Raw genomic sequence first — 27,491 nt, forward strand, 5'->3', positions numbered from 1 at the left:
TTATTATGCAGGTTTAAACAAAGAATATATTCTTTATAGACATACACACACAAACATGTATATATATATATATATATATATATATATATATATATATATATATATATGTACTTCTATGATTTCAACAATTCAATAAGTTTTTCATAAAGAAATTTCTTAGCTATCGATAATGGACTTCAGCAACAAGTATTATCAATATATAAAATTAATAAATATATTTTTTTGTAGCCACATTCTAATTTTTATGCATTGCATAATAGTTTATCAATATGGTACAATCAAAGTGATTCGTTGGATACTGGTTACACAAGCTTATATCTGCATAATATAAGTTTCACTTTTATGTAATAATTGAATCAATCCAAACACAATACTTTTGTGTTAAAATAAATCACTACAGTTCTGAACTAATTAGCCTCATAGTCAATAGATATTGCAATTTATTTATGATTTAGTTGATTCATTTCAATCATAATTAATAAATTATGCAAAATATCCTAATCCAATCACTTTGAGTATAACATTCTAGGATGACCAATAATTTTCAATTTTATTTTATTAAAATCAACACGACAATTTTATATAGTAGTGATTATTTCAAGCTGTTTTCAAGCTCAAAAATATGCTCTAATTTACTTCACTGTTACAAAATTATATTAATTAAATTAATTCATATAAATAATATGAAATGATGCTGTAAATGATACTAATAATGACCAATTGAATTTTGATACTAATAAAATGTACCAAAATAACAAAATACATACTTGTAGATATAGTTTAACTATGGCTAAAGTAATTTTCTCATTCGTAACTTCGTTTATGAATGCACATAACTAAGTGAATATTGTCTTAATGATTTCATTTTTGAGGTTTATACGTAATTGAATACTTCCTATAAATAAGAATATTTAAATCACCTCTTATTTGTTTGCTATAATTCAGAATACCTAGCTAATAGAGCCACAATAGTTCCCCACATTCACTCATTAATATTTTTTATGAATACATGTAACAAAATGCAGCTTACATGACATTGTTTGAGAATCGAACTAAACTTGTTTTAAACAACCAATAATCAAATTAATATAAAAAATATAAAATACATAACAAAAAAAATTTAAAACATGTAAATTATAATAAGCACATTGAAATAGGAAGACAGAAGTACTTACACCATGTGCAAGTAAAAAGCAATGTATATCAAAAGGTTACAATAGTGCCGTTGATCATTGAACGTACTAACATTATTGAAATTTTCTTATATTAGAATTTAAAACCATAATCTATACAAGCTTAGATATTTTCTATATAATTAACCGCAATGGTCTTTAATCATACATACATGTTTTAGGATAACTGTTGCTATTATAGGTAAATAGGTTCCAAGAGTTAGTGCATATCATAGAGAATCCTATCAAACATAGAGAATGTTAAAATGATAAAAAAATATATAATATTTATGAAAGATTACAATTCAAAATCATATTTTCAAGAATTAAATATTTTCATTTAGATATTTTAGTATAAGTATTTATTATAAATAAATAAACAATTGGAAATAATAATTAATTAGAAAAATAAAAGCATTTTGAAACACAATGTTTCAATTTATATAACAAAACAATACACTATTTTAAATCGAGCTAATTTTTGGCATGAGAAAAAAAATTTGATCATTTCATTTTAGGAAGCATCTTCATATATTATTAACATTAGCACCGTTTAGTATGACATAAAAATGTGCATTCAAAGTTATTTTAAAGAAGGATCCCTTACATCTTTAAAGATTACAAAAAACAAAATCTTTTGCAAAGTATTAAAAGCCAATATCTAGTTAACACATATCTAATAGCAAGTCAGCATAAAACAATTGAGTAATCATAAGCAAGTTGTTGTAATGAAAATGTAATGAAAAGTGCAAAATTTAGACCTAATTCCACAATAAAAACAATTCCATCTTTTTACAAAAATGCCATCTGTTGATATCTACACTGATAATCCGAATCAAGCTTGAAGCTTTACTCCATTTCTGAATAATCTAAAATATATACCAACTCTCCTGATATAATGACAGGTACGCGCAATAGCCACTCACTAAATAATCTCTATATACGGCTATCTACATGTAATAAAATATAATTTATAAACACATGGGGAGTGGGTGATTGGATTAACTATAAAATCAGTCTATTGATATTCATCATCTGAGCTTAAGAGCATAGTCTTTTCATTATAATTGTTGCTGATAGTCGCCACGCGTTGATTGGCCGGTTGTGATTTTTTCTGAACATGCTGTTCTGTATCTGCACCTGGTGTAGGCCCATATCCTGTTGAAACTGGCTCATCAGGGTCATGAGAAGCTACTCGAGAGCCACGTGAATGTTTACCACCTCCTGTTTGGATAAAAATCAGTATTAATTAGATAATTTTTGAAAACAGGTGACATGCTACTGGTTAGGTAGGAGTTGAATTTCTACAATAGTAAATAATATTCTGCGTTTTGATTTTAGTTATTTTAAGACAATCCTCAGAAAACCAAAATGAAAAACTAAATACTGTTTCCAGTCATGCTACCAAAAAATTCAAACCGTAACATATTTAAAGTTTTGATATAAAATTGTCCAGAAATTTGCTGGCATGTGCTGACTATTAGTGTTTACTGAAAATCTAAATGCTTCACCAGATTTGCTTTTTATGCTGTTAAGTTCCATCAAACTTTACCTACAATGAATTGTGCTACCGCTCTGCCAATGTATTAAGTGCTGCAAAGAAAACTGCACAACCACCATTATTAAAGTTAATTTGACTATCAAAAATATCAAAGTTTGTTCCAATCTTTTTCAATTAAATGATAAATTATTTTTACAGATAACTTGATTTCGATTGAATTATACAAAACTAATATAGCTCAAGTTTTCGATCTGATTAATTTGCATCACATAAATTACATCAAAATAATATATATTTTATTCAATAATTATCAATTTCAATAAAATATTTAATAACAAAAATTAATAGTAATATTGTATTTAAATCTTGAATTATTTGGAAAACTGCAATGTAAAGAATACAGTAGTTTTTACTTTCTAATCAAAAGCAAAATGTCGCAATTATTGTTTCAACAACTTTTTGCATACAAAATTATTACTACATTGTTAATAATATTATGTACTAAATCAGACATGGCATTTAAAAAGTATATATTACACTACTAAAATGCATGCCAAGTTGTGTTTCTTGTTTAAAATGTCCTTTCCAAAACTCTGAAATTTAACAAAATATTTAGGAAGAAATGATGCCAAATAAGCATTTACAATTCTGCAATTTTTGTATAAGTTACATCTAGCATGAACCATAAAGAAATTATCATCATGATAGCATTTCAAGAAAAAATAACTGGAAGCATTGCATTCTCTTACAACTAAAGTGATTCATGCAATTTGTAATGCACAATGAGTAAAAATGATTCTACATGCATATATATATATATATATATATATATATATATATATTTATATATATAAATATATATATATATGTATATATACTTTTTAACATGTTTTAAGTAAGTATAATAAAAGGCTAAAGCGTTTCAAAAAGCTTACCTCAGACAGAAATAATACAGGTTTTTCCATTTCCATAATAAAACATGCTCTCTACCTAAAAAGTCTAGATATTATATCAAAATCAAAGGTATAATACATAGTACAAACTCAAGTAAAATAGTTTATCAAAAAAGTTCATTTATTAGTTTGTAAAGAACAGAATATAAAAATTAAAAAATATGACTAATAGTTATATTATTAAAAAAACGAAAGTATAACAATCATAAATTAGATTTGTTCGAATGGAGTCATTTCAATAAAAATATGGTACAAATTTTGTAAACAAGAATCAAATTCTCAAAGCCTAATAATCACATCAGAGATAGTTGTAAGTACGATAAATTCTAATTCTAACCTATAATTAATATTCTATCCAACAGAAGGTTTTGTTCGAAGTAATTGATCATATCATTGATATAGTTCGGCAATTATACAATTAACTAGTAAACCATATACATTTTCAATCATACTAAATTTTTACATGAATTTTCAATACTTAATGCAGTGCTTATAAAAGTTTATTTTAATATTATATTATTCATTGCATCGTATATTTGTCATAAATTTATCTTCGGCAAATCATTCACATGTGGCAAGTTTTGGCCCTCGTGAATATATACGATCTGTAGAATTATAATCCAACAATTTTCAATAATTTCACTGAAATGAATGATAAGAATATTGTTCACAATAATAATCAAGCTAATGTATTTAAGTTAAAACTTGAAATTCTTATCATACAAACAAAAAGTATAAGCACAATATTAAGTACTCAATAATTCACACATTTTTTCCACACAAGGCACTAATTGTAAATGTAATGCTTTTTATAAGATCAATCCAAGAATAAAATATACAATAATACATTTTTTCAAATTATGTAAATGCTTGAAAATTCTCTTAATTAGGCAAAGCATTTTATAATACAAAAGTAAAACTAGTCATAAGATGTATTCTTGCATTTAAATTGAACAAAATTTAATACACCTATAATCTACAGATAAATTGTCAATTAACTAACTTAAAATTAATTTAAAATAATCTAAACTTTAAAATACTTACCTGTTAATGGCTAATTGTGCCAAAAACAAATATTTTAAAAAGCTATAAATATAAGCACCCATAATAATCCATGTGAAATTCTACATGGAGTTTATATCAAAATAAAGTCATTTACATTGTGTCATTCATAATTATCACTGCATATTTGTTAAATTGCTTATTAATTTTGATTGTGAACCTTTTTCTCATGCATCAGATAAACTAAAATGAGGTTGTTACAAGAGTTGATTATTGGATAATGTGAGCTAGCTATTTGAGAAGCTAGAGTTATGTGAAGCAGGCACTTAGTGGCAGGTCCAATAGTAACACCCATACAAATTCATTTGAGACTTTCAAAGCTTCTCGTACGGACGATTAGAAGTCACTTCTGTAATGAACAAATATCACATATGCAGTCGAGCCCTTTGGAAAAACTTCCACTCTCTACGCATAAACGCATGGTGTCCTTGTTTGTGCAGTTCTCATTTTAAATATTGTCCTCAATGTTTTTAGTTGGGAATTGGAATACATGTGTCTTTACATATTTATAGTGCAGCATTGTTTAATGAACTAAATGATGATTTGTGAATGGAGTCAATTAATTCATTCAAAATTTAAAAACTAATAATACTGATGCATAATTATTCAAATCAAATATGGGCAAAATAATCAATAGCAAATGAAATTAATTGAAATAGCATAAAAATATAAGAAGATGGAGAAAACAAACATTGCATAAATACCAACAATATAAATGCAACATTTATATTTGTGTAATTAATATAAAATTGGTCTTAATCTTTCTTTCAACTGCCCACAAATGACAATCTATACCAAATTCAAAAACATGTAATTTTCACAACATACTTCATAATACGTATATAATTTCAAAAAGATTATTTAAAAAAAAAGTATGGCAATCATCCAAAACTATGATCAATTGACAACAAATCACGAAATAATAAGAATGGAGTAATACAAGCTTGATTTTTGGTACTGCTATAATAATTGAGAACATCAACAATAATAAAGTGCACCATGCTACATGCCATTGTAGTAAATTAATAAAACTTACCAGAACTGTACTGGGTGTACTGCTGGTACTGTGGGTGGAAATTGTGAATGGCATCTGTCATTATGTCTTTAGGATTCATTGTTTCCTGTAAAGTAAGAGTAGAAATGAATAAAAGGATAATATTCAGAAAACATTTATATATAAATTATTTGTAAAACATACGTTTGAAAATTATATATTGTAAATGAGTTTACTATCTGATACCTTTACATAAGTATTGTTAGGCTAATGTAAAAAAAGTATTTAAAATAAATACTATTATTTATCTATTTCTATTGAAAAAAAAAATGAATTGATATAAATAATGATACGTTTTACAACTGATGTGCTTTGAATACTAGTATTTCACAATTTAATAAATATAATTTTTTATTATTAAAAATTTAATAGATATTTATGATTATTATATAAATAAGATAAAATCTCTAAAACAAATATACAACTTCCACAAAATTTCCAATATGTGTATAAATAACCAGGCTTAATAAACAAGAATTCAGTTTTGAAATTTTGATGTGGCCCATTATCCTCATTCTTAATACATTCTTATAATTAAAATCACTTTTCCTGGGCCCATAATATATATATATATATATATATATATATATATATATATATATATATATATTAGTGATGTGCCAAGTCGAATCAAGTGATTCGAATCATTCGAATTAAGCCTTTAACGACTTGATTCGAATCAGATTTTACATGATTCGAATCAACTCGTATCAAGCCGCGAAATATTTACTGTGATAAAACATGTATGAACACAAATTTTCATAAATATAAAAAAATGTTTTAATTTAATTCAATATTATAATAATATAAATAATAATAATGATAAATATATAAAATAATAATAATAAATATAAAAAATAAATCTTGAATTAAATCATGCGAGTCACCCGGCTTTAATAATACGCTTAAATGTATCAACCGACTCCAATTTATATGACTTTAACCGCATTCATTGTCTAACAATACCATCCGAGTTCCTATGATTCAAACCGACTCATTCCGACTTCAAGTCGGAATGAAATCATCCGAGTTCCTATGACTCAAACCGACTTATTCCGACTTGAGTTCGAAACATGTGTCCGTGTTTTAGCGTATCGACTTATCGAGATGCAGTGCGTATGGGTCTTGAATGTTCTTTTATTTTTGACTAAGCACTGAGAGCAAATTTGTTCATGAAATATCAAAAACTCATTTAGATAATAAATACGCGATTTAGATTTTAATTATTATCAAAATAAACTACACAACGAGTTTCATACACATACAAAATTATCATATTTTAATTATGCAAGTAATGGCAAATTCACACAAATGAAATAATATCAATCTTTACAGTAGTGGATTGAATTTTAAGTCATTCGTAAGACGTTAGATTCAGCTCCCTGTTTAGATTAGATCTAAACAATCAATAATATTCACATGCATTCGTTCAACATAAGATTAAGAATATTGTTTTATATGCTTTAATGATAGAGAAGTGTTTGGTTATATTTTACTGTGAATTCACTTGAAATATTAGTTATATTTGTAGCTAGTTTATTATTATATATATAATATAAATGTATTCATCTCTGCACTTTTTGGAATTAATTGCTTACTAAATTAATTATTTCACTTATAAAATTATTAAAATGATATTTCCTCTCTTAAATTATAATTGTTCATATATGAACTTGATTCGAATTGATTCGAATCAATGATTGAATCAGGTTTTTTTCTGATTCGAATCACTCGAATCAGGAAATTTTCGAGTCGGCACATCACTAATATATATATATATATATATATATATATATATATATATATATATATATATATGTATATATATGGTATTACATGGTGTTCGTTAAGACCTAAACCTTATCATATAAAGTTTCATCAAAATCGTCAAAAAAAAATTAATGACGAAGAAACGGCCAAACATATTCAGCACTTGAGTTGCAATTGATATCTTTCAAACATTTTTTGATATTTTAAAATTGATTCGGAATTTTTGGTTAAAACGTAGACGAAAAATTTTACACTTTTCTCGACAGATCTTCGTGGTAAACTAATAAACGCGAATTCCTATCGAATTACAAAACATAGATTTTAAATTTCTAAAGAAGCCGTTTTTGAGAAAACGTCGACTAGAAGTCAAATTTTGGCTCACATACACACGAACACGCGCACATACACACATACTTCGATCCAGAAATTTTAATAATTATTTCAATTAAAAACAAATGCCATTACTAACCTTTAGGCTGCTACTGATTGACTGCATAGTGACAGACCTGCCGTGCGTATCTGTAATACAACCCTGTGCATAAATCTGGTAAGGGAAGGCATAACGTAACGCTACGGCTGCGAAGAACATCTCAATACAGATCAGGAAATTCTGATATCCGGCGGACACTGTACCTGCTGATGTCGGGTAACCAGAATCATCTACAATTGGTGAGATGATTGCAGCTTTCTCCAATACGGCCAATGCTACGCCTAAATTTATTAACACATTATTAATAGCTCAAAAACAATATTTTTAATGGATTCACAATTTGTAAACTGGTTATCGAATTGAATATTTAATATATCTGATATTTAGATATATATTTTTTAATACAATATTTGCAATTGATTTTTTAATAAACAAATTGAAATAACTTTTAGATCAAAGTATGTCTTACAGAGAACATATTATGGAAATCCAAAGGCAAATTACGTGCAATAATAACTTTTACTACAATCAGAGAATAAGATATTAAACCGTATCAGAAAAACAGTCTGTTATGGGCATTTAGACTAAACTAATTCAATATACTGTACTTCTATTCAAATAAACTGTTTATTTTAGTTCTTATATGTACATGAAATTCCAAATCATGTCGCGGTCTTATAATTGTAATAAACTCTTTTTTACAAAAAATCATATAGCATCGAAAATATTTACTAGCATAGAGGTGACATTGTCAATTTCAAATTCTAATTCAAATTTACATCTACCAATTAGTATAATTCAAATTTTATATATTTTGTATGAAATATATTTTCAAAAATTATATATACGCTAACAAAAATAAAATGAATGAATGATAATTGAGCGTGATAACGGCGTTAGAAGTAACTTCTTATCAATGAATATCAATAATTGATTTTCTAAACAGCTGATGACGCATGAAATACAGGAACAGAAAACATAGTAACATAGAAAAATCAATTTCACTCAGGTATAGTTTATCTATTATGTATTTTGATAGCTTCGATCAAACAAACAAAAAATATATTAAAGCAAAATTATTATATTAGTAAGTATACTCTATCAAAAATACTATAACCTTAAATACTTCATAATGAACTAAATAAGCCAAATTATAATCAATCACACGTGGTAATAATATGCGTTAAAGAACACCATATTATCATTTTGTTTTATTGTGTATCTCATCACGTGAGTACGATAATAAAGCTAAATAACAAAGATTGTTAATATTAAAATAAACGTAAAGTAGTGAAAAAGTACTTATAAACAAAACTATATAAACAGATAATGAATTATAAATATGCACGAACAGCATATTGTTGCTATATTTGCAGATAAAGCGAAAAAACATATGATATGACAAACCTTGCCAAAACGATAAGAAAATCACAGATTTCACCGTGCAGAATTTCAAAACTGGTTCGAAAGGCGTCAGAAGATCCCTTGTAGCGAAATAGAACAAAAACAGACCATACAATGCAAGACTGACCGAGATATTGTATATGATCGTGATGTAGATATAACCACCGTCAGCACTGAAATATTAATTGACATTATGCATAATATAAGTGATTAAATAAATAATATTGTATTGAGTATATTTTGTGCATGCACTATCAAAGTGTATATTTATTAAAATATTCTGCATTCTGAACCATGAACAGCAGTCTATAATTATGCACATAAAAGATTCAAATCACATCTCCAAAATTGCATTAGATCTGTTTCAATATAATCAAATTTATATGTATATACAATATACACCTATCCTTAGGTCTTATCCGGTTATTTAAAATATTTTTTTCAAAAATCCTAAACTACAATTTCTTTATATCTACAATAACTTTTTCATTATTTTACTGTCAAAATACAACATTAAGAATTATATGTTACAATTACAAATTTTTAGTAGTCTATGTCTATGATAAAAATATGTAGATAACATGGGAACATCCCGTTATATGATCAAAACTAATTTTTATGTGTGTATAACCTAGTTCGTTTGAAATACCAAAGCAAAGATCATCAATATTTTTAAACTTTGTTTTTAATTAGTGTTTATACATAATTGATAACGTAAATTTATTCAAGGTGAGCAAATAACAGAATTATTTTTTATTATTGCAGTAAATTAAAATTATTATAATTTATTAAATGTGTTTGATATTAAAATATTAATATTTATTTTTCGTTTGTTATATACCAAATTAAAAACTGACAAAAAGGGCTTTTTCATAGTGTTTTTAATTAACACAGTTTTTCCATATAAGAGCGAATTTTTCGAGTTACACGTTTTTTATGGCATCTATCTTCCGTGCAAAGCGGGGATAGATGTAATATTAAATTTTACGTATATATATATATATATATATATATATATATATACATACATACATATATATATAATATATATTATATATATATATATATATATATATATATATATATATCAATTAATCGATTGATATATCTACACTTGTATCTAATTTTTTATTTATGTGCAATGTATAAATTTATGAAATGATTTAATTAACTCACCTCCAATCACCATCGTGATAATGTCCAAATGCCTGCAGGAATATAATGACAAAGGCCATAACCGGCTTCACTAAACAGAACTGTAAAGTAGCCTGTTTGCAGAATCGCAGAAATCCTATGGTGTAATTTTTCCCAACCAGACAGCATGTCCCATAAAGACAATTCGACCTGATCGGTTTTCCTCGGATTTCGCTCATTATGTTTCCTTCGCCTCCCAAATATTCGTAGCACAAGCTCAAGAAATTGTATATCACGAAAGCTGTGGAATATATTATATTTATCGTAGTTATATAAAAAATATTTATTGTAATAAATATGTATGTCAAATCATTTGGATAAAAGATAATAATTTATTTAGACAATTATCGACTTTTTTTAAATTTATTTCTTATAACCAATCTGAACCTTGGGTTCAATGAGGTTATTTGCTGATGGGTACAGAGCTGTATCGACATTGAAATGAAATCAAGTAGAAATTTTGTTTGTTTCTATTTCACGTTATTGCTATCGGTTCATATTATTTGTATATGAAATTTACTACTTAAGTAAATCAACCCTCTGTTAACACAGCAAGTGTGTACCGTGTAGTATGTGGACCGTGCTATAAAAAAACACGAATTTAATGTACAATCCAGACGAATTCGTAGTGCGTTCTATGGAAACTTGCTATCATGCTGTATGGAAACTGTGCTATGGCGTTATATGAAGACCAATAACACAGTATAAATTATAAGTTGTTTTTATTGAAATGAAAAATTCATATAAGGATATGATAAAATATATATAACATATTTTCATTTAATTGTAGAGTTCATAAAAAATATATGTTCATAATAACGCGCCCATTATTAACAATTTTATGTTTAAAAAGTAAAGTCAAATCTTGTTATTCAAAGTAATACTGCCGTGAGTTACATACTTAAGCGTGCCTTATTACTTATTGAATATTATTTCTCTCAATATTGTTTGCAATACTCATTTTCCAACACATACATATACGTGTATACTTGCATCTAAAGTAAAGTATATTCACAAATGTTACAAATTATACATATCTAAGCCATAATATATCCATTCCCAACATATAATTTCAAACAATAGCTTTTAACTAAAAATCTAGTTTGCAGCTTTCGATACTTTACCGATAAATATGTACTAATTAACAACTGCTAGTAATTTTTCGGTCTAGCGAAACAAAAGTAAAGAATTGCATTTTTTCACGCGACTACAAAATTCCATAATAAAAATGTGTTTTTCATCAAAAGTGAAATTTCCACAGCAAGTAATAAAAATAACATTTCTAAAATGCAAAAAGATGTTGTAATGCTATATTTATGCGTAAAGCGGCAAAAAAATCGAATACAAACCTTCATAGCAATCCCTGACTGTGAAGAAGTACACGTAATAACTTTCGCTATTAAAAAACAGCAAACTGATCCACGAATAAGTCGCGTATATGGGAACAATGAACAATATTCGCACGATCCATCGTTGTTCGGCTGGGTTAGTGTACCAGCGCAGGTGATGATATATCTGCAAACAATAAGACAATTGCAAAAATTTAGTATTAACAAAACTCCACACTTAGCATAAAAAGAGGGCCTTGATCCAAAAGTGGAATGTTTTTAGCGAAATTTTTGATCATTGCGCACGTGCGCCACTCACTATGGTCAAGCACCAATAATTTTATAAGCTAACAAAATAAATTCGTCTATATATTTGAATTACAAATATTATAATTCAAAATATGAGAATTTTTGTTGTCTGAAAAAATTATTGCTACAATGTAAATACATGAGATTTCAAAAAATGCATTTCTCGTCAATTCAATATTAAAGCTAAAGATAAGATGAAAAATTATTGTAAAAAAATATATTGTTCATTTTCCAACAAATAACTAGAAGTTAATGTTTTATAGTTTATATTTTACTTATATATATATATATATATATATATATATATATATATATATGATGATGACATTAAATTGAATGTCGAAACGTTTGGAAATAAAGATTATTTTATAAATCTTTGGCTTTTCTTTGTTTGATGTATCGCCCTCAAGAACTCACTCATATATTTCAACATCAAAATTAACTACTAAATCATATATATATATATATATATATATATATATATATATATATTAGGGTGGTCCTTAAAATGGTCATTTTCGAATTTCCTTGCTCCCAGGGGCTCAAATGGTTCCAAATAGATAAAAAACAATTCTCTGAAAGTTTTAGCTCTTAATATTAACGTTTAGATAGAGCGCAATTCAATCAAAGTTTTGTATGGAAATAGCATGAAAAAATGTTCAAAAATTTAAAAAATGATTTTTAGATGTAATTTACCGAACAAATGAATGAATAAAACTCATTCATTTGTCGCTAGGTTATACCTAAAACATTTTTTTAAATTTTAAAATTTTTTACTATGCTCTTTCCATACAAACTTTGATTGAATTGCGCTCTATCTAAACGTTAATATTAAGAGCTAAAACTTTCAGAGAATTGTTTTTTATCTATTTGGAACCATTTGAGCCCCTGGGAGCAAGGAAATTCGAAAATGACCTTTTTAAGGACCACCCTAATATATATATATATATTGCAGAGTTTCGAACAAGAATCCAAAAGTAACAAAAAAGTGCTAAGATATATTCATACATACAAGTAATTAATTCAATTTTGTCATTAACCTTTTCTAAAAAATTTCTATAACTTTTAAAAATGTTATCATTTTTAATATCCTGTTAGATAATCCACTTATTTATTTTTATCATTTTCATTTTGATCATATTATCACATTTCTGTACATTATTAGTTTTTCAATTAATTTATTATTTAAGAAAAATCCATTTTCTTTTCTTAAACATATTGTTTGCTGAAATCTCATCAAGATCATGTTTCTTGACAGATGTCCTGAAGATGGAACGTACCTAGTTCCGAAACGTCGACAGTAAATAAATAAATAAATAAAGAAATTGTTTATTAAAAACATTTCTTGTTTTTTATTACTTTTGGATTCTTGTTCGAAACTCTGCAAAATATACACAAATCCAAGATTCTACCATTTAATACATATACATATATATATATATATATATATATATATATATATATCTTTGTGCGTGTGTGTTTTTTGTGTGTACAATGTGTTTTTATAAAAGCATCATATGTTGACACATTCTTTTTCATGCATACACAAACAACTAAAAAACAATATTGGAAATTAAAAGATGGTTTCTAAATAATTAATAAATTTCATATTCCAATAGTATTTCAATGTCAGTTCAATCAATAAGCATAGTTTCCAACGCTAAAATTGAACCTTGAAATGAGTTCATAGAGAACCGCTACCGTTGATAATAGTTCGGTGTCAAGTCAATGACCACACTCAGGTAAATAAAAACGGTCGCGTATTATTACGCACCGGAGACAAAGCATATTGATAAAATTATCAAATGCAATAAATTACAGACCTATAAAATGTCTATACACACATTAGCTGATAATAAATTTTGCATTAATTTCATAGTTAGCAATACAATGACCTTTTAACATTCGCGATAATGCACGGCCCAGCACTAACATCAAAAGCAATATTTTAGGTATTTATAATAAGTGTGTATGATTACTATCTAACATAGCAATTGCTAGATGCCGAAAAACACTATTAAATACTTTAGAAAACGGGGGATACATCACGCAAGTGGTTAAAAACCTCAACCTCGTACCCACAAGGTTTTCAGGTTCAAATCCCAATCTACAGTCAAGTAGCAGATATCAGATACCAGTATCAGATATGTTTTCAAGTACAAAAAGAACTCTGCTGCGGAAATATGTATGTAAAACATTGATTAGACATAAAAATCACGTTCATAAAATTTCAACAAAAAATATTTCAAATATTTCTGTATAATAGAATTTTGAAGTCAAAGTACACGTATTTTCATTTTGTAATAGCGATTTGTAATAATACAGCTTTAGGGTTGATTTCAACAAAATATATACATACATATAAAAATAAAGAAGAAAACATTTTTTCGATTTTCTGACAAAGTACGTAACCAATAAATTTGATTAACACTTAAATATTCAAAATTTTATAAATTCCTAGAAAAATTGTCTTATTGTTAATAAAATAGATCAAACTACTTTCGAGATTATTTATTAGATACGTATTTAGAAATTATAAAGATTTACTTTATGTTTGTACAATCTAAACTAAAATCGATTCATTGTATAATCATTCTTGTTTAACTCGTTGGTTACCAAGAGAAGATACTTGTCCATAGCATCATTGTGATTTATCGAATATTTATTATGAAGTCTCGAGAGTCCGAGAGGTCGAATAATGCTAAAGTATCAGAGTATAACGTGTAGAGAGCTCTCCAGCGTTCGTCTTAACGAATATACGGTACAGCTGGATAGATGTATCGTGAGAATTCATCTTTTGCGCAACATTTCACTTTATAAGAGTCGGGTCATATGCTTCAGTGGATAATATGCCTTCATTCCGAACTGCGAAAACCTATTTCATACACGACTGCGGCTTATTTATAAAGTTACCATAAATTTGCACCATACATGAAAGTGCCAAATACACCTAATTCAAAATACTTTATTCTATAGAAACAGGGATAAGTTCCATTTAACCAGTTAACTGTGGCGCTCCCATCGAACAGTGCGCACACTTTTGTGTCGCACTAAATTTTACTTCTTTCTTAACATAAGAATATATTACAGAAGAATTAAAATAAAACCGGATTAATTTAATGAAATATTATACATGACATTGTATGAAAACAAAAACTATTTTCAAAATAAACAGTAAAATATGTCAAAAAAAATTGATACGAATTTAGTAATTATCTAGTATTCTCTCGCGGTTAAATAGAGAACTTACCTTCTAATTATGATATGAACCACTCTTGAACTTTTCACAAGAAACTATATTTAATATTATTTTTCTGAGCTGAAAATGCAAATGCAGCATACCCAAAAAAGTGAGAAATACTATTTATCACATCAAAGATATAACGATTGGTTGAAATTTTGAACTAATTTCTGACTTGGTTTAAAATTCAAATTGAAGCATCCTAGTTTGCAAACGTCATTTTTCGCGCAATTATAAATATATTTAATGTAACTAATTGAAAAATTGAGGTTAGTAAGTAAATTTCAATTCGTGCTGTTACGGTAGTTCACTGATCGTAATTATGTAGAACTTTCTTCAACATTAATAAAATATGTAACGTGGAGTACAGCGTTCGGATTGTCGAAGAAATATAGTAAAAGTGCGATAACTAATATTGCTCTTCCTTAATAATTGTATTTCACAAATATTTTAACTTCAGTGTCGTTCAAATTCTCACAATTATCAAAACAATAAAAAGTAATATGTGGTAATTAAGTTTTAATGAAATGTGTAAATTAAATTTGAATATACATATTTAGTAAGCATACTACGTCATGTCATTATTTGTTAATAAACTGTACAAAAATATGAATAGATCAAATCTCAATTTATATTAAATGATACATGCATGAGGAGAGTCGGATGAATTTTCATAAACTACGACTTAAAAAATATTTCTGCTCATAAGACACATGCACATAAGAAATAACGATTCGCAAAACTTGTAAAATTAGAATCTTAGCACACAAATTTATAACATATTGAATTAAACAGACCGTATCAATATATTTTGTATAAGTATACCGCGCATAATTTGTATGTGACATATTCAGCAAAAACAGTTAGTTATAAAAAAATTCACTACGGCAATGCACATTTGTTAGATTACCTTCGGACAATATACCATTGCTCTTGTTTCAAAAAGGAAAAGTGTTATTTGATCAATTCATAAACTTGATTTCAAACTTCTTATGAACGTGAATTTCGAGCTTTTATAACTAAAAAATTAGTTTTACTCGGACAAGTAAAGCAGCCATAAAAACCCATTTTTCTAAATCTAAGAAATTTCTTAACATAAATGTGAAATTCCATGCGAAAAGCATTTACAGCATTCATATAATGAATTACAGGAATTTTGTTATTAAATAAATAATGAGTTGTTTTACAGATTTGTTATTATTAACCGCTAATTTGCAAATTAAACAAATATCACGCATGTTTATCAAGACGACGACTTTCAAATTTAATAAAAGTAAGATAAAATGTATCGGGTAAATTTATATTTTCGGGACTGTTTGCGAATATGATATTTGAGTATGATAGAACATTTTTAATTAACAACGAGTTACTTTTTTAGTTTTTTTAATACTGTGTTAAATTACGTCAAAAACAATTATTGTATAAAATAACTTACTAAAACTTACACAAAAATTATACATTGGAAAAATTAAATATAACATTGTTGTAACAGTCATTCTACATATATATGCTATGACAATTGATTTACATTTTTAATGCATTGGGTGCTAAGTTATGTCAACATTACGATTAGGCAAAAAAAAATTATTTTCAAATTATCCATTCCTATTAAAACCAGATATTTCAATGAAAGCAAAAATATATATTACATCGCAATATGTTACATCAATTGTACACTGACAGTATTACATACAATGCATCATACATAATTATTAATATGCATAGATATTAATATGGGAAAATCTTATAAATTTAGTTTTAAAATATTAAAACACGTAAAAACCATGTACAAAATCCCTATACTATACAAAATCTAATATTATAAATGCATATTAACATACAGTAAAAACAGCAAAGGACATAATAAAAAGTTTTAAAAAATATATACGTAAAACATTAATATAATGTTTGATATAATATTATAAAAATGTTATATATATAAAGTTGTTCCAGAATGAAAATATTTATTTTATTTTTTTTTCCTTCCACAACGTCTCCATATGCAAGAGGTTTACAAAACACCGCTTGTGGAGACTTCTTCACATCAAGAATCTATTCTCGTATATCGGTGCCTGGAAATATGCTGGTCGCCAATGCGCCTACGATTTACCAACAAAAGGATTGTGGCCAGCATAGTGACAATCACAACAGCGCCTGCTACTACGCCAATCGCTGCAAATAAATCAGCGTTGTCTCCTTCTACACCGACGAGGCCTAACAGGCGCGTCGAAGTACTGCATTCGCGGTCCCAATCCAAAGGCAAGAGGTGCGCATATGATCTCAAAGCTTTATCAAGGGGGCATGTATCGCCGCACAGCTCCAATTTCAACTGATTTGTTACCCCGTCAGCGCGGTAATACAATTCGACGAAGTACTCGCCGGCTCGTTTCCTCAATTCTAACATTACACATGCAGTATACGGCGGATTATGTGGCTTAAAGGCACCCAATGTGTTCAGCACGTTGGCAACCGTAGTGTCGTGGGCGCTGTAGATCCAGAGCGATCGGTTTGGCGCCAGCTTTCCGTGGATTTTGTCTTTAAAACGAAGGAATATCTCTTTGAGGAGTGGACCAGTCTTTAATCTCTTAAGTAAATCAGTTCGAGTGTACGACATAAAACTCAAAGTAGAAAGGTTAATCATTTTGTCTGGGTATACATTGTGCGTCCAGTCAGGGAGTGTTTTATTGTACAATTCTTCAATGAAGAGGCAGTTGTATATGCGTTCGACACCTTCGATGTTATTGATAAGACGTCCAGTTTGAGTTGTCAAGTATTTGTACAATTCAGCATTCTCAGCATCAATTTTTCTGTATTCAGGACTATGTAACAGGCGATCTAACTCGTCATCATAAGCGGCACAATATTTTTTGGATGCCAACACACTATCGAGCTTTTCAGGCACGGTGTGAACAGGTATAGGTTGCCATGGCAAATCTTTTTTCCAAACTTGATCCCCAACAGGTGGATATAAACCTGCCAAATTTGACATAGCAGACATAAGCGTGCGATCGACGTCTGTGGAACGCACGAATACCTCTTCACGGTTGTAATGATCCGATATCAAACCATCATAGCGCGCTCGAAGATATTTTCCAAGTTCGAAATGTTGTTGTTTTCCTATGTTCGTTAATTGTCCCCATCCCGTTGACCAAAATTTAGGGTCGTTCCAAGGATCTGTAGGATATGGATCAATTGGCGTTCTGTCCCCGTGACGATAAATTACATGTGCAAAAATTAATTCACCATTGTCTTTGCTTCTTTTGGCGGCAGAACACTCATAACTAAGCACTAATATTACAACAACCACAAACGGCTTAATCGTATTCATTTTGATTTAAATCTGATAGTTTTTATAACAAGACTATTGTCAGGAACCACAATTAAACAAAGTGTCAATCTGTGTATCACTGTTATGTTACTGCAGCGAGCTGCGAATACGTTTAAACTGACTCGAATCCCGCCAGCTGAAATACAGAGATAAAAGCCAGCTAATATACTTTGATAACACAGATATCGAACATGAGATGACTAGTCAGAAAGCACATTAGTTCAGCATTAATACACACCATTCATGGCTTTATATGAAATACTACACGCAGAAAAATTCTATATGCCCCTATAAATGACTAACAAAATATTATTAACCCTCAATACTTATCTCTTTCTATTTCTGAAAATCGTATGCGGAGACAGCGAATATCAAACTGTATTGCGGCATTCTCAGAAAAAATTACAATACTGCATACAAAATCCACTACCGATAATTGAAATAAAGTCAATACTGCTACAGCAAATTTGAGAAAAATATATATCACAAAAATTTATACATAATTTAATAATACCTGCCTAGACTACTACTTTCTCAAAACTAAGTAACTAATATTCATGGTATATTATAAAGTAAAAAAACAAAATACGAACTATATATAGTTTTTACAATACTGTTCAAATATAGTTTTATCAATTGCTGCAATTGCATTTAAAATTAATAATAGTAAATTTCAATATCCCAAAGTTTGAGAAATATAAAAAAGTAGTGAGTCATATTCTGCCAGAAATTGAACAAATACAGATAAAAATCTTATTTGTTGGTTTCAAATTGTATGTTTGCATGTGACATTTGACCATTGTATATTTGTGCATGAGATGAAAAAGTGTATGCTATTTATGTAGACAGATTACATTCATCGGACAAAACAAATAAAAATCATGTTTAAATTGCATGAATTTAATGGACCCTGGTCACCATCATACTTATTGATATTGTATTGAGAAGGTCGTGATTATGATTGCATTAATGAATCATGATGTGTTTGTTCGCACTCTGAAAACGCAGAGTGCATGCAAATACAAATTGTTCCAGATAATTGTACCCACCAACGCAAGTTATATAATTAGTATATGTAAATTATTGATACAATTCAAACAAATATACTTGAGAAAGATATACGAAAAACAGATGCGTGCAAAGAACGAATTTAGTTTTTGTATCTTATTTTCTAATTATAGTTGTATGCATATCTAACATAACTAACGGTGGCATTATTTATCGTAAAGTCTTGAAATAGTTTTAATTTAATAAGAAAATTTTGAATCAATCGCTAATAAATTAAAGTTTTTCTGTTCATATAATATGAAAAAAAAATCACAGAATATTAATATAAATCAAGTACCACGTTAAGTAGTTATAATATATTTAATATTAATGTAGTAATGACGAGGGACCAATCCTGTGAGTATAAATATTTATTTATTAATGAAAATAATTAATAATATTGCATTTTTTAATCATGTGAATTCTCTTGTGTTTTAAATCGATTTCTCTTTATATTTGATATAAAAGTATATGTTTTTAAATCGCATTTACCGTAAAAAAACTAACTTAGTGATCGTCTCAAATATTTACTATTATGTATATGGTTAATAAATAATCAGCACATAAAATTAATGTAAAAGTAAAACTAAAATATAATTACGAAGTCATAAAATATGCAATAATACATGCTCATGACGTATATAAAAATTAGATCAAATAAAAAGTTAAAAAGAAAAAAAAATAAAAGGTTAAGCATACATTATTTATATGTTAAGAAAATTATATCGTGATTCCACTTATTAATTTGAATTTGCCGCAATAACTTCTACAACCCAAATGCTTCATATAATTTGAATCTTTTAGAACAACTGGCTTAAAGTTTAGAAAAAGATCATATTTTGAAAAATCGTAGACGCAAGGTTATGTGGAATCATCAGGTAGTAACGTTTCACCATTTTGCAACGTTGCATTTTCTTCAAGCTTTTGTGACGCGAATGCATTTATCTGTCACGGATTTACCGAGATGTTTGTAAATGTTGCGAAGGATACTGTTGAATGACAGGTAAAATTATTGTGGCAAGTACAATGTCGTTTCTAGTACTTGAATAATACTATCTTATGAATAGTTTTTATAAATAGAACAAACAAAATAAAGCTCATGAAAAATAGAAAATTGTCGATGATAACGTAATTATTTTTTTAAATAAAAGTCCGACACAGAAGTTTATCGAAATTATAATGCGATTGGATTCCAATGGCAATAGCGCAAAGCTTTTGAAGTTACATAATATAAATTTTCAATAAAAATATGTGCTACATATAATCCGCTTTTTGGTTATCTAAAATATAAATCAAACATCATATTTAAAATAGTTAATTTTGATATATATTAGGGTAGTCCTTAATATGGACATTTTCGAATTTCCTTGCTCCCGAGGGCTCAAATGGTTCCAAATTGATAAAAAACCATTTTCTGAAAGTTTTAGCTCTTTATTGTCTTTTAGATAGAGCGCAATCCAATCAAAGTTTTGTATGGAAATAGCATGAAAAATTTTCAAAAATTTTGCAGAGCGTCGAATTTTCAATAAAAAATGACACGAATTTTCACTTTTAATTCATTTGTCGCTAAATTATACCTAAAAAAATTCTTTTTCAATTTTCAAATTTTTTGCCATGCTATTTCCATACAAACTTTGATTGAATTGCGCTCTATCTGAACGTTAATATTAAGAGCTAAAACTTTCAGAGAATTGTTTTTTTTTATCAATTTGGAACCATTTGAGCCCCTGGGAGCAAGGAAATTCGAAAATGACCATTTTAAGAACCACCCTAATATATATATATATATATATATATATATATATATATATATATATATATATATATATAACCTTTACAATAAATATATCAACCTTTCTATTTTGACATATTTTTTGTTCCATACGGTTCTATTTTTGGTGCCTGATATCAAGTAGTAGAGATATCTATTTTCACTAGAAACGTAAAATGTATTTCCAAATAAAAATACACTTTTTGGGCATTGTTGCAAAAAGAAAAACTAAGCAAGTCAAAAGTGTTAATTTGAAGTATGTAATAACAAAATCATCTCTAGAAAGGACAACCATTGGGTTGCTTTCTAATTAACCTGTTTAAAACTACCAATAGTGATATTTAGTAATTGTTACTAAATGTCCTCATGAAATAGACAAATAGTGATTCATAAGATAATATAAAAAAACATGAGAAGCCATAAATGCTGCAAAAATAGAGTAGAAGATTTCTAGTAGAAATAGTATTAAGTAATTGATAGTATTGAGATAATAGATAATGAATGATTAACATAATAGCATTTTATAGCAGTACTATAAAAAGTAATTATGAAACAAATTGGACAATGTTTTGTCTTCGCATTAGCTGTAATTAAAATGAGAAAAAATCATTAGATAAAATATTAAACATATAAAATGTCAGTATGCCGAGTGATATTGTAATCAGCCTTGGGGATATAGACGCCAAAATGATACCAAACCTGTTGCCGTCGCTGGTTTTACGCAATTTAAAATAGTGAAAGTATATATGTCAATAATTTAAATTTTATAACTTTCATATGCATCAATATATATTTATAAATGTTGAAGTCGTAATATTTTAAGAAATCTGCAAAAACATTCCTCGCAATTAGATATTAAAAAATGATTCGATTTAAGCATGCCTATATGAACAATGCGAATCCATACGCGTGAGGTGAAGTTGGAGATTGAACAGAGTTGCAAAGCTCGACTATTTTTACAAATACAAGTTTTGACTTCTGTACAAAAAAATAGATTTAATTTCAATCAAAATATAGAGTTATCAATATTAATCACTACAATACCTAGATATTTTTTTTTATAAAAAAAGCAAAAATAATGTTGAACTACTAAAACTAAAAGATTATATCGTGCAAATGGTTTACTAAGAACGGTCAGAGAAAAACCAGGTCAGGGATTGCACCTCGCATTCATCAGTGTTAGGTTACGTGTTTGCTAACGATAGCAAATAATTATGTATATTGAAGTCCATGATAGTAGCACCCCTAGAGAGAATCTACAAAGATCTCGATTGCCGATTATTCTCACTGTTTATATAATTATTCCCTACTGTTTTTTATATCATTATTTGTACATGTTTATAAAAAAAGAACTAGTAGAAACTAATTGAAGTCAACGAAGAAATGCTAATATAAATAATACCTTATAAAATTTCAGTTACTCAAATGTATCTACAGAATTTAGAATTTTGATATTAGATTTTAGAATTTTGATATTAGATTTTACAACTTTGGATATTCGTACCTAATAATTAAATAATATCTTATTCCCTAAAACTAAAGTAACCATACGTCTCGGCATTTCCCGGATTTATACCTTGTCCCGGGTTTTTCTAAAAGCAATATTAGTCCCAGATTTAAATCTTTTATCCCGGGTTGTCCCAGGTTTTAAAGAAAGTGTAGGTTTAACTTAAATCTCCCCAATTACTAGATAATAAAATTACAAATACTCACCAAATGTCTGATAATAATATATATTATATTGCAAGACAACGAGTCTGCTTATATCAATTAATACATTATGAATTGAAAAATTGCTGAATTCAAAATTCCGAAGACGGGTCCAAATAGCCTCTCACTTTAGTAAATTTGAACATTTACTTTCAAATCACGAAAATTAACAAATAAAATTATGAAAATGAACGAACAAGTGATAATTTTTCATGTTTATTATGAAGAAAATTGAATAGAATAATATACAAAACTCAAAAAAGAAAAAAACAGATCGAAAAACATGAGATTTAGTATAACATCATAGATGAAAGAAGAGTATGAAAAGAAAAGAGATAATATAATCGAATAATAGAGTTCTTACTAAAAGTCTGCAATTTTCATTTAAAATCCAATTAATAAAAACTGTTTTTATATTTCATTTTAAAATCATAGTTAAGTTATTTAGCATGACGACCCAAAAGCCGTCTAGGTTTTGACTTAAATGTACATATTACTAAAACGGATAATATTTAAATAACTAATAATTCCAAATAAAAAAAAACATACAAGCAAATCTATGCTAGCCATTAAAATATCAGCGCGATAAATCAAAGACTGATATCGCTTGCGTTATGACTAAAATAGAATATGTCAAAAAATTGGAAAAATAAAATATATAGACGTGATTGTATGAATAACAGTACGAGAAAATGCAGAAATATGTTTGCCGCTTAAAATATCGATGGAAATATAAACGCGATCTCGTCTGAATATTATTGAATCACATATTACATTTGAAATTCAAATTGAAAGTGAATTATTTATGTAAAATAGGTTTAAAACGGTAGGACTTGAAATCACTATTCTACAAAGAAGTTACGATTAAATTTATAAATAGGAAAAATATCTTTAAATTGCATTTTTTTGTATATTTTTACAATATTTATTTGAAAAGCAATCAGAATTTAAGAGTCCGAAGAACTATTGTGATGATACTTCCTTACAACGATTGGCCTATCTCTATTTGGCATATTTTATTAAAATTGCTGCAATGAAAAAACTAAATATAAATTATATGTGACACACTTAGGAAAGAAATTGTTTATTTTTGAGTGATTGCGTCATTACAGAATATTTCCATAAAATATACAAATTATAGCTTTTATTTATCTTGATAGCAACACGCGAAGAAATGATGAACGCGCAAGTGTATCGGCGAATGCACTTCTAACTCTTCATGAATAATTGAGAATTCTCTTTAAATCTGCGAGGAAAACATTGCGGAATATATTTTCTTCGAGTTACGCAGTCGCACAGGAGCATAACAATAGATGAAAGAAAAACAATCCAATTACGATAGTTTCACTAGATAAATACAAAAAACTTTGTTGCACTTCTTATACAATCAACATAGTTTAAACGTAATCTTTTCAAGTTTATTTACTTAAAAATAAAATCAGAATATTTTCATTGATAATTCATTTAAAAATAATGAGAAAATAAAATAGACTACATAACAAGTTTAACTCGTACATAAATAATAGTAATTACATATTAATGATTTGATTAATAAAAGAGCATTGTAATGTGAAAAACGGATTGCAAACCCCAATAAATTTGCAATACTTTAACGCAGGCGTTTTGCATTCCTTTAACACTTTGCCCTCCAATTAAATTTGGAGATGGGTATCGTACTGCTCAGAATTAATTTCTGTCGATAGGGCAGCAGAAATACATAACACGCAAGTTTTGGATATTGTGTGAAATTTAAATATATCTTATTTCAAATACACTTAATCTAATAAGATGTTTTTGTATAAAAGTTATGTTTTATAATTACTGCATGCTGCATTAATGCATGTATGTTGTGGTGGCTGAAAGCAGAAATACGAGCGAAAAGATAAAAGAGTAGTAGACAAACGAGAACAAAGGGTTAATTTTTCATAAGTTATTGATGTAATCCATAGCCATAGTTTTATTCTGCCCTATTATTGAAATTGAATATATAAAACAAGAGCATAACCAATTTAAAGTAAGTTTTTTAAATATCGGTAGCATAGCCGTAATAGCAATGTGCTCGACTGGCATGTGTCAAGGTACCCAACTTTGTACAAAAAAACTGAATACTAAATATGCTAATTTAATCCTTTCCACTCGGATGCCGCCGCTCCGGCGTCAAAATTTATATAAATCTCGGAATTCGCGAGTAGAAAGGGTTAATATACTTCTAGTTATTATAAATATCGAAACACATTTAAATTCAAGATCATCGTAACAAAAATTTGAAGGTGAAATATTGAAAGACTTGCAAAAAAATTAATATAGAACATTGAATCGAATAGGATATAAAAGAATAAAAAAATAAGTGTTTAAATTAGCAATGTACTAATACTAATGTAATAATGTAAGTGGAATATTATCTATGTAGTAAGTTGTTAAATGGCTTACTGATTAAGTGTCATATTTTTTTTTGTCAATAAATAATTTATCTAAGTTTTATAATACTAAAGTAAAGTAAAATAAGTAAATAATAAATAATTGTGCCGATTCGGCAATTTGACTGTTTTGTATTTTTAATACATTAAGAGCAACCCTGTGTGCAAAGCCATAGAAGCCATACACATTGAGCCCATTCGATCAATACCAGGTGTTTTGATAACAGCTGGTAGATAAACGTAACGACTGATAAGATATGTGATGCTATGTGCCGCCCATGCCACCATAAACATTATTTTTGCCACATTAGAAGTAGATATATAACGCACGTCTAATCGTAAGCAAAAACTATATTAATAGCATTTAATTTCGATTTAGCTAATTCACATCATTTGTATAACTAAATTGTAAAATAAGAACTTTATAAAGGCGAATCTTGATCTGCATATCAATTCTAATTAACAAGGTGTTGCTATAAAAGATTATTCATAGTAGTAATTAAAATTCACTATTTCAATAAGAATCAAAACATAAGTATTCGCAAACTTCCGCAACATTAAATTTTAAGATATATAAACAGCAATATAACTTCCTCCGTAATTGTCACAAAATTTTCGGCATGTAATTCAATATCATAAATTAATAACAAATAAAACAGGTATTTAGTTCACTGCCACTCTAAGGACATTGTGTTTAGCGAGCGTGAAATGCTTGTCACAAATATTTCAAACAATATACTACGTTTTCCCATTTCATTACCTGTCCGTGACAATACAATATGGTATTTTATTATTTGAATCGTATTAATGAAAACGTTTTCAGTAAGAAAAATAACATTACAGTTCATACCTATACCGCACAAAATGTTTATTACGGATATGTGAAATCAGATGCATATCCGTGTCGATTATAAATGAGTTGTTTGTTATGAACATTTGCACTTTTAAAATGCGCATTTTAAATGCCGTTTTAACATATGATGTTATGAATGTCATGTTAGTATGTCATTATATATTATTTAATTCAATTTTGGATTTACGTATACTTGTTAGTGTACCATTTTAACTGAAAAATCTACTAGATTCTCAATATTATATTCACTCAATGCTCACTACATGCAATAAAGTGTACTTAGCAGAGAAAATTCATATGCGGTTATCTTTTATGAAATACTATAAATATTTGCAGTAGGAATTATTTGAATTTTATTACATTGCATGCAAATAACGTTGATCCAATAAAATTTATATACTAGAAACATAGGAAAGAAACACAACTAGAACTGAATTGCTTAAGTTTTTTAAGCTCATTGCTAGTAACAGTTTAAAAAAATTTCATATTCATAAGTTATGCTAATACATAATAGAAGCTGTGTTAAATAGACTTATATTATGCAAACTAAAACAAAAACAATATGCAAATTATTATTATCAGTAGTAAAATTGTCTCCTAAAAATATAATTGTGATATTAAATTTAAAAATATAATATTGGTCAACTGCGTATGAATTTTCCTTCGTTTTATGTATCAAATGCACAAAGATGAACAGTCAAAAAATAAGATCATAAAAATTCTACGAACCTGAGAGCAAGTTAGGAACAAGGCAAGACCGACAAAAACTCCAGCAATTCCCTGTGCGGTTTTTGTCTGCAGAAAAAGTCCGTCGCCTAATGCATGAACAGCAATAGGATGAGCAGGTAAAACTGTGCTGCCGCTGGTCGACGCGTTGCTGCCGGTCAATGCTGATGCAACCAGCGCTGGCTCAGAAGTCGACGGCGTAGTACTAGTAACGGACATTC

General features: G+C 27.9%; 2 protein-coding genes across 4 annotated transcripts in view; both read right to left on the minus strand.

Annotated features, from left to right (window-relative positions):
• Positions 1 to 2,160: 2,160 nt before the first annotated feature.
• Positions 2,161 to 27,491, minus strand: part of LOC113377050 (transmembrane protein 184B-like) — a 35,981-nt gene continuing 10,650 nt past the window's right edge. The window contains exons 2-8 of one of the 3 annotated variants that reach the window (XM_026617221.1): positions 27,274 to 27,490; positions 11,890 to 12,055; positions 10,523 to 10,781; positions 9,350 to 9,519; positions 7,982 to 8,223; positions 5,725 to 5,809; positions 2,161 to 2,396 (exon numbers count right to left, since the gene is read on the minus strand). In XM_026617221.1, coding sequence (XP_026473006.1) covers positions 2,191 to 2,396; positions 5,725 to 5,809; positions 7,982 to 8,223; positions 9,350 to 9,519; positions 10,523 to 10,781; positions 11,890 to 12,055; positions 27,274 to 27,489 — 1,344 coding nt within the window. In that variant the 5' untranslated portion in view covers position 27,490 and the 3' untranslated portion in view covers positions 2,161 to 2,190. Of the gene's footprint in view, positions 2,397 to 4,730; positions 5,038 to 5,724; positions 5,810 to 7,981; positions 8,224 to 9,349; positions 9,520 to 10,522; positions 10,782 to 11,889; positions 12,056 to 27,273; position 27,491 lie in introns of those variants that run through there. The other 2 variants (XM_026617220.1, XM_026617222.1) reach the window with 2 other exon arrangements.
• LOC113377051 (prostatic acid phosphatase-like) lies at positions 17,402 to 27,362 on the minus strand. The gene is made up of 2 exons (XM_026617223.1): positions 27,274 to 27,362; positions 17,402 to 18,882 (listed from the first exon to the last, which is right to left on the minus strand). The coding sequence occupies exon 2, from the start codon at positions 18,744 to 18,746 to the stop codon at positions 17,463 to 17,465; it is 1,284 nt and encodes a 427-aa protein (XP_026473008.1). The 5' UTR covers positions 18,747 to 18,882; positions 27,274 to 27,362; the 3' UTR covers positions 17,402 to 17,462.

This window comes from Ctenocephalides felis, unplaced genomic scaffold, assembly GCF_003426905.1.
Source record: "Ctenocephalides felis isolate EL2017-DRISC unplaced genomic scaffold, ASM342690v1 CF-g0.4_SCAFFOLD_01886, whole genome shotgun sequence".
In the NCBI taxonomy this organism is placed as follows: Eukaryota; Metazoa; Arthropoda; class Insecta; order Siphonaptera; family Pulicidae; genus Ctenocephalides; species Ctenocephalides felis.